At 33.9% G+C, this 15,105-nt stretch overlaps 1 protein-coding gene across 9 annotated transcripts in view; it reads right to left on the reverse strand.

Moving 5' to 3' along the window:
* LOC112045305 (microtubule-actin cross-linking factor 1) overlaps nucleotides 1-15,105 on the reverse strand; it is a 301,412-nt gene that overhangs the window by 156,045 nt on the left and 130,262 nt on the right. For all 9 annotated transcript variants that reach the window (XM_052884590.1, XM_052884654.1, XM_052884658.1 and 6 more), the window contains 3 exons: nucleotides 10,599-10,660; nucleotides 4,989-5,078; nucleotides 1,966-2,136 (listed from right to left, as the gene is read on the reverse strand). In XM_052884590.1, the coding sequence (XP_052740550.1) occupies nucleotides 1,966-2,136; nucleotides 4,989-5,078; nucleotides 10,599-10,660 (323 nt within the window). The remainder of the gene's footprint in view (nucleotides 1-1,965; nucleotides 2,137-4,988; nucleotides 5,079-10,598; nucleotides 10,661-15,105) is intronic.

Below are 15,105 nucleotides of genomic sequence, written 5' to 3' on the forward strand. Positions count from 1 at the left end.
GATATGTATGTCATGGTAAACGAGGGTTTTCCATGTAGTAAAAAAAACAAGTCACAACAGAAGAGCCGACATACTCGTAGAATAAATCATACTAACAAGACACTAAGCCAGCAAAAAATAATTCAAAATGTTTATTATATTTTTAAATTCACAGGTACGTAAGAATCGGAACCTCTTGACTTGAAATCTGAATTCCTGAATGTCAAAATCAAAACAAGTTATTACAATGTAGAGCCTTGAACATTGGTATTGGCCATCAATGAGGTCAATATTGTCACGAAAAATAATATTTATATTGCCATTTATCACTATTGCAAATAATTTATTAGTGCGTCATCAAACGTGACATAAAAATCAAGAATATAATTCTTCTAGAACAGTATGTCTACAATAAAATGTTAAATACTCTGAAAACTACAAATAGGTTAGGTGTTTGTATATATTACTTCGTTGAGATGAGAAGCAAATTACAGATTTTAATTGTTTAATATCAATGCCAAGGTTGGACGATTAATTAATCTTTGTAAGTCAGCTATCGACTTCCGATAAACTTGTTGATAAATTTAAAACGTAATCGATAATGCAAGTTATCTTGAATTATTTTTATAAGTTTACTACATGGATTACACGGAATCGGAAGATCCACATATTATAGGTACGAGTATACGAAATTATCAACTAAAAATTGCTAAAGTATTTTTTGACGGCCTCCGTGGCGCAGTGGTATGCGCGTCGGATTTACAAAACGGAGGTCCTGGGTTCGATCCCCGGCTGGTCAGATTAAGATTTTCTTAATTGGTCCAGGTCTCGCTGGTGGGAGGCTTCGGCTGCGGTTAGTTACCACCCTATCGACAAAGACGTACCGCCAAGCTATTTAGCGTTCCGGTACGATGTCGTGTAGAAACCAAAAGGGGTGTGGATTTTCATCCTTCTCCTAACAAATTAGCCCGCTTCCATCTTAGATTGCATCATCACTTACCATCAGGTGAGATTGTAGTCAAGGGCTAACTTGTAAAGAATAAAAAACAAAACATGCTTTTTTTAGTTCCATGAGAGTTGACATTAAGCTAGGTTTATGTATGATTAATTTTAAGATTAACCTTCGAATACAATTGCAATTTACGTAACTGTATCCGATTAGAGTAAATTTAAAAATAGACAACAGTGGGTCAGATACGGATTAGAATTATTGCATAAAATGTCACTTGTTTCGTAACTACATTGCACACTTATTGAAATTATGACTTATTGAAAGTTATATAAGACGAGATAAGATTTTGAAGCTTAGTGGGATTTAGGGTTCTATTCAAAATCATCTTAGCTTAACGCAATAAATTACGCTTACCCAAGTATTTTTAAACTCTATTACGACATAACAAATCTAGCAGTATCTCAGTAGCAGCCTTTCTCAAAGTGAACGATATCGACACTTGTGACGATTATAGATAACTAAAATATTTCATATTACTGCAACGTACTAAATAATTATTAAAAAAATAATACAATAAAATCGCTAAATATGTCGCTAATAACGTAGAACCGACGACTAAGTTACTAGTAATGGGCTTCATAAAAAGGACCCGTCTCAGCGCACGACGGAGTGAGCAATGCTCGGAGTACCATTGCGTGATCAGGTATGAGGAGATCCGCAGAAGAACAATGAGTCGCAAAGCTGAAGTCGCAATGGGCGGGATATAAGTCTCGAAGAAACGATAAAATTGGGGTTCCAAGGTGCATGGAATGGTGACCCCGCATCGGAAAACGCATCAGTGTTAGTAGACCTCTCACTAGATGAAGCGAGGATTGACATCCTTGGTTTTTTCGGCGTATTGTAAGGATACGCTGGATGTTGGCGGCTCTAAACAGTACGGATATCTTTAAAAGATGTTCAGTGGTGGATGTCCATCGGCTGATAATGATTATGATAAGATATATCTTAGCGACATTATCAAATTAATCACTGACCTGGAAGTGCAAGATGATGGTCCATATCAACCCGAGGGTGAGCTTCGGGTTCCCGTCGACGATGTCCTCTGCCCTAATGTTGACGAGCTTGATCTTCTTGTACCGCAGGAAGTCCAGGGCCATTTGTACGTTCTGTAGCATGTGAAACCGCATACGGCCTCGTTCGCGCGGCTGAAAAATAAAATAATAACAATAAGACATTATCAGTAATTATTTATTTATGATATTTATTACGAAGCTTAGGTAAAGAAATATAATTTAATGAACTGGCTTTCATACTGAACCTAACCGGAGAACTTCTTACCAACTAAGTATTTAACACTACTGTACCCCGCTGCTGCTTTTAATCAGCCCCTATAGTGCTACCATGCTAACAAGTGAAGAGAAATAGACAAAATCACGCAGCCATTGGTTGAAATATGTCTATTTCTCTTCAAGAGATAATATCGTTGGTCGCATGTTAGCACTACTGTATCAAAGCATCAACAAAACAAAAATGTATTTAAATAATTAAGTTAACTAAGAGGTTTAGCGCTACTATCGAACAATAATAATTTCAACAATAAGAACAAAAAGAAGAGGATATAAAATTATAGCGATAAAGTATCGTAAAATTTTATCAAAGCTATAAATAAATGCGATTCTATATATTTGTCATGCTTTAGCCTATTATCGGATATCATTATTCGATTGTTTCTATACTTAACAATCCATTTATTTAGTAGTAAAGTGTTACTACCTTAACCTAAAATAGAGTAAGATAAGTGACGTCCAACTATACTGAAGCCAAACAAACTCAATGTGAAATGTTTATCAACAAACAAATTAAAAATTAAGGTAGAAAACACACATTTCATAAGTTATTTATTTATAATAATGTACTCTTTTTAATAAAACTCAAGAAATATTAACTAATTGTACTAAGTTTATTCATCAAAATTGTAATTAAGTAATTTAAGAACCAGGTAACTAAAATTATTATTTCGTGTAAAATAATTAGCGAATTGTACCCTCATTTTCAATTTGTTTGTTGATAAACATTCCACATCTAGTTTGGCTTTAATATAAATATACTTATAATCAAAAAGTCGGTTAAAAAAGATTAATCTCACTTCACATGTTATGGGTAAACGCCCTCGACCTACTCGTATTAACCCCGACATTTGGGGAAGGGTGAGATAGCGGAATCGCTTCCGGACACACCTGCCACAATTTATTACAAACTACTTTGTTTATAACTCGTCTAGAGTCAGCTAATAACACGATTTTGTTTAGCATATTAATGTGAACTTTAGCAAAATAGATGAGAATACCAGTTTCTGATAAGATGCTGATAAATTATCATCAGGCGAAATGGTATGTATATAAATTGACGGTTATATCCAGAAGGCGGATTTTTAATAACATTTCATTTAATAATTATTATTCAAAGACGTTATTAATTTTGAGATAATAATGTGGACAATAAATTGTAGGCTTGAATAAATTGAGCAAAAATGATCGGATTATGCCTAGCATCAATATCTTTACCACCAGCCACTGCGACCAACGACATCTGAAGAGAAATATACAAAATGTCAACCAATGGCGCCGGAGTAATCCCAGTCCTATTTCTAACGCAACGAAACTCTTTCATTCGATATTTTTGCGCTGCTATTAAGTAATTGACATTTGTTTATTTCTCTTTACGAGATACGTCGTTTGGTCGCATGTTAAGCCTACATGACGTTCGCTGCAGAACTTATTTTTCTGTACTTTTCTCTGGTGCGGTACGAGGTTTTTTGACCTCATACTAAAACTTTGTGGTGTTGTACGAGGTCCATCGACCTAGTAACTCTTGAAGCAGCTAGACGTACGAGGTCAATTGACCTCGTACCGCAGCGAACGTGTTAATACATATACATACTGACTGTAAAAGGTCGTCAGCGCGGTACAATTTGTGTATCGTGCAGGGTCGCGTTGTCATTAAAGTCATTAATTACTTCACCTTTAGTTTACACGTCAATTTACATCATCTTGAAAACTTTGCGACTTAGAATAAATTATTGTAAAATCTTGTATTTGAAGGCTACTACAAGATTTACCGGATTCTTTCAACATTATTACATTGTCAACAAACTGATTATAAAAACTGGATCTCATAATGAAGTAAACTTGTGTATGTGTTTAAGTAGATTTTAAATGCAAAACCGTACCACAAGCCTTTGTTTCTAATACAAATGTAAATGTAAGTTATAACTCGTATGTTTTGATTACAAATTGAAAACTGATGGACAACCAAGATGACGTATAAGAGCACCAGTGCCCTAATTCACTATTTTGGTCTTTATTATTAACTTATTGAAGTGGACAACAGAGTGTCATCTTCATACTATATGATATACACCGTAAATACCGGATGACTTTTGTAATTTGTATCATAGTATGTGGATGACAGTTTGTCAATTGATTTGTTTTTTATTTTGAAGGGTTGATAATAAAAACCAAAATAGGAAATAGGCCAGCAGAAGGCCAATTCACTATCTTTGACGTATGCTATGTCAATTGTTTTGATGGTTATTTTAATAGGTTAATAATAAAGACCAAAATAATGGCTAGCAGTAATATCACTTCACACAACAATCTCAGTAACAATAGTGAATACAGGTGAAAGATCATTACGTCTGGACAAAAGAAATACAATATAGGTATTATGTAAATTTGCTAAATCTAATTAATCCTAACAAAATAATCTCAAGATGATTGTCGAGTAAGTGGACTTGAGATTACTTTCTTTCGCTGTTCAATCCAATTATTTTGCTACTAGCCGACGCCCCGCGATGTTACCGCGTATTTTCTGTTCCCGTGGGAATACGGGGATAAAATATAGCCTACGAGACTCACAAATAACGTGGATTTTCAGTAGTAAAAGAATTTTCTAAATCGGTTCAGTTGATCCAGAGATTACCCCCTACAACACCACAAACTTTACCTCTATAATATTAGTATAGATTGAGGTATAAAGGTAAGAGTATAAAACTTACAAGGTGTTCGCCAGAAAGCACCTCCAACAGCGAGATGAGGTTGAGTCCATCGCGAAGGTCTTCGAAGAGGTCGTTCACATGACGGTTCACCTGTAAGCAGATAGGTATTAATATGATGCTAATTAAAAATTAAAGGCCCAACGGCAGAATATTGTTAGAATTAAACAAAAAAAACATTAACGACATAAAAAAATAAAAATAATTGTGCCTGTCGATATAAAACTACTAAAACAACATGATATTGCGTAGTTGATATAACCAAAACAAGTCTCACAACGCTACACCTGCAGAAATAACCTTTCAACCAAGTATAAACTCACTAATAAGTTAAGTATTATTAAAGAGAAAATTATAGAGCAAACTTCATTCGTTAACGTAGATTAGGGAAAAATCCAAGAACGTTTTAACCCAACTAATAATTTCATTGGGCACGCCAGAATACATTAACAAAATATCTGTCATGTAGGTACGTCAAAAATAACAAACTTTAAATTAGGCTATTAGATAGACGTTAACCATGTTAAAATGGGAGTTTCACACGCCATGCTATTAATTTCGTACTCAAGGTCAAATTCAGGTTTAATCAACGAAAACCACAACGACAAAAACAAAACGATATAAGAAACCAACAAAACTGAGTTTAGGACGATAATAAGAATCTTATAAAGCAAACAAAAAAAGGATTAAAGGATAAATGCAAGGATTTTAAGAAGGTCAACTTATTGACGAGATTATTTTATAAAACATAAAAAAACAACTAATTTGTAGAAGACAAGTCATGCATTTAATTTGTTTAATAATAATTTAATAAGCAAGACTACTAACTATATTTTTTTAGAAAATCAGAGTCCAACAAAACAACACTAATCTATTCATTCCAACAACAACTTACTTGCTGAGGTGGGCAACATGGTTGATTATTGACGACCTCACATACATGAAGCCGAGTGTACGTCTGTCCGAGCAGCGTGCAATACGTAAAAACCTGAATAACATTCGCTGATGAAAACTTACAGCGAAAAATTCCATGTATTCTATAGAGTTAAGACAAAGAGAGCATTGACAAAGGCCTTAATCAGTTTTTCATCAGTCTCATTATGTTCTACGTTGATAAACGTGATATATGATAAATGATTCTGTCAACTCATCAATATATTTAACTGAAATTAAAATATGAGATCATCCTGGCTATCCAACACTTGCGTCAACATACATAAATATTAATCTTACAGCAAAATAGTTTCTTGATTATTTTAACAAAACATGAAGAAATTGTATATCATGATAAATATCATGATCCTTGCGAATCATCACTTTACTTGGAATAGAAAATATTTTCGATAATCATCAATATCTGTATGTTGAAGCAAATATCAATAAGAATTTGACAAGTAACATAATGATGGTTCAAATTCTGAAAAGTAATCTGTTGTACACACCTTCAAATATTTCCAGTGCTGCTCCATATCCAATGGTACAGAAAGCGATGAAATAACAAAAATGCAAAATGTTATAGTAATATTACATTAACACTCCTTTGGTATGCACCAAAAAATAGAAGTATTAAGTTACGTCTTGGGTTAGAAGTATAAGTTTGCTTATGGTTTTTTTGAACTTTTGCCTTCGCTTACGATTTATCATATATCTTGTAATTTATATAAGTAAGTACATATCGAGAAATAACAGACAAGTTTTAATTTTGAACAAGTCACTACCGATAATAATTTGTATTAATAAGATAAATAAGTTTTCAAGTATATATTTTAGGGTATCTTTTGTTGGAATATCCATACATACCAACGGATTATCCGTAAATATTAAACATTTTGTATATTTCAAAATATGTGCATCTTTTTTTTGTTATCATAAAGCATAATCAGTGTCAATGGACATGGAAATGGTAAAAACTATTAAGCTTTTAAAGTAGTTCCATTTATATTGTTACACTCATATCATTATGTATTGTTAGACAATACGCTCTATCTTGATACTTAAAATTCTCCAGCGACATAGTTTTAGTATAAACAACTGTAATTTTAACGCGACGTGCTAAGGTCTAAAACCGGTTAAGTAACATCCTGGGCTTATCGTCAGTTACTTTTATCTAACGGTCGAGGAACAGGATTACAGCGCAGGAATGTCTGTGACTCATTGCATATGATTAATAACTGCCATTAGTACATCATACATTTGATATACATGCACAGAAATTGGAAACTTACTACTTGGACCTAAGAGTTCAAATTGAATAAAATGATATTGAACGATGGATACATCACCAGTATCTTCGTACAAGCAAGCACCCAGATACGTAACATTTGGCGGATGATGAATTTCTCTCTTTGAATTATCTCATGTTGTTTTAAGAGAGCGAAAATGTTCATTTGATTGGATGGTCAGAAGGGTACTTACGATTTATTTTTTTAAATACAGTACTTAATCTTCTCTTAATCATTTATTTTAATGATTAACTCAAATTATTATTGTTTTAAACTAATTTGTGTAAACTCTTGAGACGTTCAATACGAGTGTTGACGACTCGTCACCATGTGCGCTGATGACATGAAAATAACGGCCACTGTTACGTGATTATTTTAAAGATGTCATAAATTTGTAAAGCATAATAATTGCAAAACGAGTTCTTAGAAACCGTTAGTTAGTCAAGTATTAATATTCATTATCAAACTACCGTAATTAGAATGAGGGTGAAGTCACAACCATTGAAGACTCCTATTTGACCCGAATCTTTTTATGGCCCGTTGATAACCTGGAATAGAAGCGTCAAGAAAATGCTGTAATTCCAAGTTCTCAACGGGCTTCCAGGCCACAGGACTATAATAGACCTAATCCTAAAATTCAGTCTTTCAGAGATGTTTTAATTGGAAATATGGGTCATATTTCATAATGTTCTTCTACACGATCAAGCTACTCTAGCTTACGATCTCAATCAACTGACTCAATCACTCATTCTAGCGATGTATGTATAATGTGAAATTTATAACGTATTGCCTTATAAGGATATAAGATTACCCTCGTAGTGTAGCTGTTAGATACTATGTTGAATGGATCCAGGTACACCATACAGTAATTTATTTTTGTTATTGTGAAAATAATATGACTCAGAAGACAAATAACATTTGGGTGCATCATATTTCATATCCCAATGGTTATCCAATTCTAGTTACACAATGGAAGCTTCGAATTAATATTCGTTATCTTTTTATGGTTATGTGAACCCAAAAGCTCTAGAGACGCTATAACTGTGCGTCACCGATAAAACTTTCAATCTTTTGTGTCGAAAGCCTCGCTTACAACATTAGCTACTAAAAATATTTTACAAAGCTGAAGAAGTCAGAAACTTAGATTGTGTGCTTGTGAAAGTAACAGTTAGGTATAACTACAAAACTTTTGAATCTAGAAAATGGTTGCCATGAAAAAAAACTGCAAGAAGAATTGCGACTTAGTTGTACGAGAAACTAAATTCTTCGATACTTATTCCTTGCACAAATGTTTAATCATAAAGTTATGTCAACATCTTCCATAAAGCTCCTGTAACAAAGGACATGAGTAGGCTTCAGGTATGACGCACAACTCTTGCATCTCATGTTTTGGTTACATTTGACCCGGCTTACTCATGCAGAAAACTCGAGGCATTGTGAAACGAATATCGAGAGCCTATTCATTGAGAAAGTGGAATAACACGGCGAAGACAAAGGACGAGTACTTTATCAACAATTGACAACAATTGTCTCGGTAAACTATTGAGATAATTTTATATAGGACATACCAATGTCTAAAAAAATAGTATAGTATAATTTAATAATAGTATAATTTAAAAATTGTAATAAAAATACAAATACATCACAAGTTAATAGTTTTGTTACAATATTTCCTCTACTTTAAGAATCTTATTGTATAACTTCTCTAACACTAATATTCTTGTATTACACAATCTTCAATTGTTTATAACTTTTGCAATTGTTTATGTGCGGGTCTGAATTATTTGCACATTCTTCTAGAGCTCATGACGAGACGAATGAGCAACTACATGTATTTTTATTCTTGGTATGAGTATTTTACACTGTTTTCCAGATGTTGCTCGTATTTTATTGGAACAAAATTGAAAGAAATATCAGCAGAAATTTCAAGTTAAGGTAAATTTTAAAAAAGCAGAGCTTTTACTCGTCAATGTTTAGCAAGTTGATGAAAAAATCATGATGAAAACAAATATTGATAATTTTCAATCGTTTGCAACAGATGTGATTATATTTTCAAGTAGGTAACTATACACTATATACCTACAGGAGTGTCTACACTTGGGACCCGCCATAAAAGGAATGAGACTCGCCATATCGGATATACCACATCCTTTGTGCCACTTTCACTGGCTGAAGATCCACTGTTTGACTCATCCATAAATACAATCTTTGTTTATTAATACAGATGATAAGCTTACGATTCAGAAAGTTGTTAATGTGTGGTCCGAAGAGGAATTGAAACATAAAGACCCGGTGTTAAACTGCAAAATATTCAATTTAAAATAAATGTCTTGAATAATTTTAATAATAAATAGGTACAAAAACGATTAATTCTACGGAAATTCAAGTAAAGCTTCTAAATGTGTAAAGTACTCATGGATTTATTGATCGCAGGAGGACGGACTTCTATGATGTAAATGTTTTATGAAATACTATAGAATTTTCAATACTTTAAACGCTTTAAACAATGTAACAAACTAAACCATTCAGATGCAGCATTATTGACAATTAGCAGACAAAGGCGTCCTCTGTTTATTCGCTTCCTTCGTACGTTGCACCTTCAATCCTTGGTAAACAAATTTACTTTGCATTTAGTTGGTAATTATAATAAATAAAATAAACTACTGCATATTGACCATTATTGCAGACGAAAGAAGAAAAACGACGAAAGACAAATTGAAGAGAAGAAAAAGACAAAAGTTTTACTTTGTTACATCAAAGTAAAACTTTTGTCTTTGTAAAATGTGTACATTATGTGTGTAACATATTACATATCAAACGGATGTGGGCTTTTTGATTGATTTTTACATCAAATCTCACTCTAAAGAGCTAAAGAGCTAAAGAAAATTCCATATCGACAACAATTTACTTAATATCAAGAATAGATTGATTCCTAAAAGCTTAGAAGTATAAACGATTAACTTAATCATTGAATTGCGTTTTAAAAGGCCTATTACTAGTAAATAGTGTCCGCTTGTATCAGAATAAGACAAATCAAACTCTTACTGGTGCATCATTATTCTTGTCACAGTTTTATTGCCTACTCACGAGGTGACCGTCACGACGTCAATATATTTGTTTGACATCTAATGTCACCGCCGTCCTTTCGGACATGGCTCTATTACAAATAGGAGTTCCCCAATGACGTCTGATGAGAATTGTGATGTAGATTGGTGATGTCATAGACAATGTAAGAAACAAATATTAGAGGTCCGCACCTCGATAACATACATAATTGACCTCTTCGTTACTTTTTGCAATAGTTGAATCCCTTTCATCTGTTAGAGTTATTCATAAAACCATAAGCAAACTTGGTTGTTAAAAAAAAAAATACAACATTAAAATAATATACCTTTTTGAGGTGTTTGTTGACCCATTTTGTGAACGTTTTCTTCTGTATCGCGTCCCGTTCATCTGAAAATAAAGGAAAAATGGATTTTATAGTTTCATCCTCGACGTTTACTTACATAACATCTTCAATTGTTAAAATGTTAACTAGAAACGCATAACTCTTGGGTAGATTACCTACCACCGAGCACTCATCAGATTTTAAAGATCATTATAGTCGTAAAACGTAATTAATACAATTATCGTTACATGTTTTATATTTTAAACAACTATTTATCAACAGTTTACAACATAGCAAATTCCCGTATACCCGACTAAATTGCAAAGTATCGCGAGGTGAACGAACTTGTCCATATCGATGGCGATCCAATCTAGCTTAATAATAGTTAAACTATTTTTGTCTAAGGTCGTTGCCAAATTATTCGTGGATCGGAAGTATTTGTCTAGGAAGCGCGTTGTCTGTAACACTATGTAGAATCGGTTTATAGAGTATGTGCCAAGATCGAGATTTTTTAATTAGCATAACGTCGCATATTACAAACAATGGTATCTATCTTCTACTATATGATTATTACTAGCTGACGCCGCGCGGTTTCACCCGCGTGGTTCCCGTTCCCGTAGGAATCCGGGGATAATATATAGCTTATAGCCTTCCTCGATAAATGGGCTATCTAACATTGAAAGAATTTTTCAAATCGGACCAGTAGTTCCTAAGATTAGCGCGTTCAATCAAACAAACAAACAAACAAACAAACAAACTCTTTAGCTTTATTATATTAGTATAGATTAGATTATTCTCTGAGATAAAATAGTATATAGGAAGCAAATATACAGCATATTAAACTGTTGCAATATTAAAAAAACTAAATGTTGCATTTAACTTCCGCATTTACAATATTAGTGTACTCATTTCTTTAACATAATAAATGTTTTCACTTAAAGTCACTTTCAGGGTGTAGATTTAGGTTAAGATTATCGACATATTTAGCACAGGCGAGTCCAGACTTCCCTGACCGATACTCGAGTTGAAAGAGCCCTTTGATATGTTTTAAAGTACACAAGTAACAGACAATGTACTTAAACAAGCTCACTTTGGCGCCACTGTGTGGTACAGTAGATCGCGAAATTTAATATCGTTTTATTACATTGGTTTGACTATAAAAGTTGCTGTAAAGTTTTTTTTTCAGGATTTGTGATTCAATGTTTAATATTTTGTTAAAAATAAGACATTACAATGGAACATAAGGTAATTCGCACCCACTCTACCATCGGCGAGTGCTCACAAATCGTCACGCGATCCTTGGCATCTTGCAATCACAAAAAAACCCTAGACATTAATTTATTTCTGATAATCGAGCACCTGGAAAGATTCCAGATCAGGAATGACTCTGACTTAACTTATTCGTAAGTAAGTAATAGTTCTTTACATGACCAATAATAAAATTTGTAGCCGACTGTACCCAATTTATCCAACAAGTGCATAAACAGAGCACTTGCGAGTGCAACGCACGCCTCAATTGCTATTGAATCGATCACGCTTCGCCAGTTCACACGATCGCTTCATTTATTTTGCAATATCATTTAATTGACAAACGTCAATCGCGATCGGTTATTGCAAAAAATTCAATCAAAACAATATTGGACGCGATAGCGAGTGTTAATGCAATCGCACCAATAAAATTCCATTTAAACTCATTGATATGAATCTTTATTGCATGAAAGTATGATGGGTTAATGCAGATTTTCAATATGGGTAAAAGGTTTTATGAGCAAGAAAAGTAAACACTACCGTAAAACGTTTCTTTTCTGTAGCTATATGTTCAGGAACATGGCAATCCACAGCATCCTATCATGAAACAATAACCGACCAGTTCTATTAGGAAGTGTGGTCCTCCCACTCTAATTGAGATGAATGGATCATTCAAATGCAGTTAATGGGTTCACACTTGATTGCGCACCTTTTAATGAATGACATAGCACGTAGTTACGGGGTAAAGATTTATGTTATGTCAATAGATGGCGTTCTACGTTTTAAGTTTATAAAATAACACGTAAAACGATTCTATAAATATCTACCACTATGTCTTTACAACTATGTTTTTTTGAGGATTTTAAATATAACGCCGTATACTGAATGTTACTTATCGAATATTCATTTCCAGTTTCAAAACTTCATCTAGATCTCAATGATGATTTCAAGAATGTCTTCGCGATCTTTATACAAGATAAATTACTATAGCAAACTACAAATTGTTACACAGAATATGAAAATTAAACCAGAGATGTCCAGCAATTAGTATACTGTAATAGGAATTATCTCTAAAACATAAACATATTAGCAATGTTATTATCAATGTAAAATATGTACGAAACAAATTTTGTTCCAAATACCTAATTTGCTATTTAAGTCATGATTTACCCGTTAGCGTTCGTGTTGTTGGTAGACGCACAATATACGCCCAATTGCCGTGACAAGAATTATATTCTACAACAAACGGTCGGCAATGACCTAATTGCTAATTTGCCTATTTAAATACATTATATCTTTTATTAGTTGTAACACGTACAGTCAAACTTCAGTTTATTGCAACAATTTCTTACGATCTTTTAAGGATAATTTATATGTATGTATCAAATCTATATATACATACATATAAATTTTGATTCATACATATAAATTATCACGCCTCAATCACTTAGGGGTAAGCAGAGACCTCGTACGTCCACTTGATACGATCCTTGTATAACTCCCTTCTTTCATGAAAGTTCGTCTATAAGTTACTCTTGACCTACCCTTTATTGAGAGTGTCCTGGATTTGGTTCAGGAACGTTCGCCTTGGCCTTCCCCTTCCAACATTTCCATTCACCCTCGCCTTATAAACCTTTTGTTATAGTTTCCTTTCATTCATCCTCTCTACGAGACCTATCTTTTGCTATGCATAGATGGTTTATATTAAGCAAGAAATCCTATTTTGTAATACATTGACCAGCAAAGTCATACAATTTTAGCCGATAGCAAAATGTTCTGACTGAGCGCCTTTCACCTAACCTAGCCCTAAATTCTAAGGTCGTCCGATTTCTAGTTTAGTCTTAAAATTAATCACTTAAATACCAACATTTTTTATATAAAACGGATTTAAAAGTTAATGTAACCCAATGTTATGTGAGTCAAGCCTGTGATTGGCACTTTAATGCTTGGGTGCTAGAGGTGTCTGGCGCCTCTCATATGTGCCTTTGTACGTAAAGTTCAGTTATCATTTAGTTAGAGTCAATGATAATATAATTTTTGAGTTCATCAGGTTGGTTTTTATCTTTATCGTCATCTTTTATGATACGCATATTATCTGTTTTTCCTGATTCTTACAACTTGGGTATTATAGGCAAACGCGATCTTAGGCCACATGTACATTTACTATCACGTGAAATCTTTATCAAAAGCGCACTTATTTCATATCAATACTAAATCAACTTTGATCTGGGGGCGGGCTTTATTCTTAGCTCGTTGCTACCTCACGGACAGGCTGCGTTCTGGTGCTAAGCCACATAGAAAACAGTTGTGGATACCCTGTTCCCATTTCAAGGTAGCGTAACCTTACACTGCATCCTCAATATACAACTAGAATAATACCTTCAGTTCTCGGTTCTAAGTATTCGGTCGGAACTTGATATACGGGATAGGACTAAACAATGTTACAATGTAGGCCTGCGGTTGTACAATGGTGATATATTAATCAATTAACCGGTACACTCAACGTCCGACCTCAATGGTTGATCGGTTGACCCGCAACGGATCGGTTGATTAGCGCAATCTAACACAATTGGTACTGATGGCGCCGAAGCAACTCGAGTCTGTCTCGTGTCTGTCTTTCACCTGTCATGTAACCAGTATCTTATTTGTCTCATTTTGGGTAGAGTTAAAAAGAGACGAATATTCATGGATTCAACGTGAGTGGCCGAAAGAAAAACTCCAAGCAAAAGATCTCTGATAACTCTGAGACTCCGGAAGATTTTGCAATTGCACGTTGTAGAGTCAACATCTCCTGAGGATGCTCCGGTTTCGGGATGAAACGTACGTAGAGAGTATTTTGTCGGACCTGGGTGACGTTGTCGCATGGGTTCGTCGACTTTTCGCGGATGATAACAAAATAAATGAATCATTATATAAGCCCGGAAGAATTTATATAAAGTTTCATTTGCTAAACACCAACTTTGCTAAGACGATTGATCAATATGTATTACATCTTGTTTAGTTTAGGAGTTCCTATGACCACCTTCCCGCAACTGACAAGCTCCATATAACGATATTTTTGTTTTATCACGAAGTATTTGGAATTTGAGTCCAATATATCCAATATGTGCTTCTTTTTGTTCAACATTAAGATTTGATCTTCTGTGTGTTCTATTGTAGGCGTGATTCAGAATCATATCAGAACTTCAAATAATCATTAATTTTTGCAACTACTTCATACCAACCGTCATAAATCTAAATATCATTGTCTCGAAATTATTTT

Source organism: Bicyclus anynana, chromosome 2 (genome assembly GCF_947172395.1).
Source record: "Bicyclus anynana chromosome 2, ilBicAnyn1.1, whole genome shotgun sequence".
Classification (NCBI taxonomy): Eukaryota; Metazoa; Arthropoda; class Insecta; order Lepidoptera; family Nymphalidae; genus Bicyclus; species Bicyclus anynana.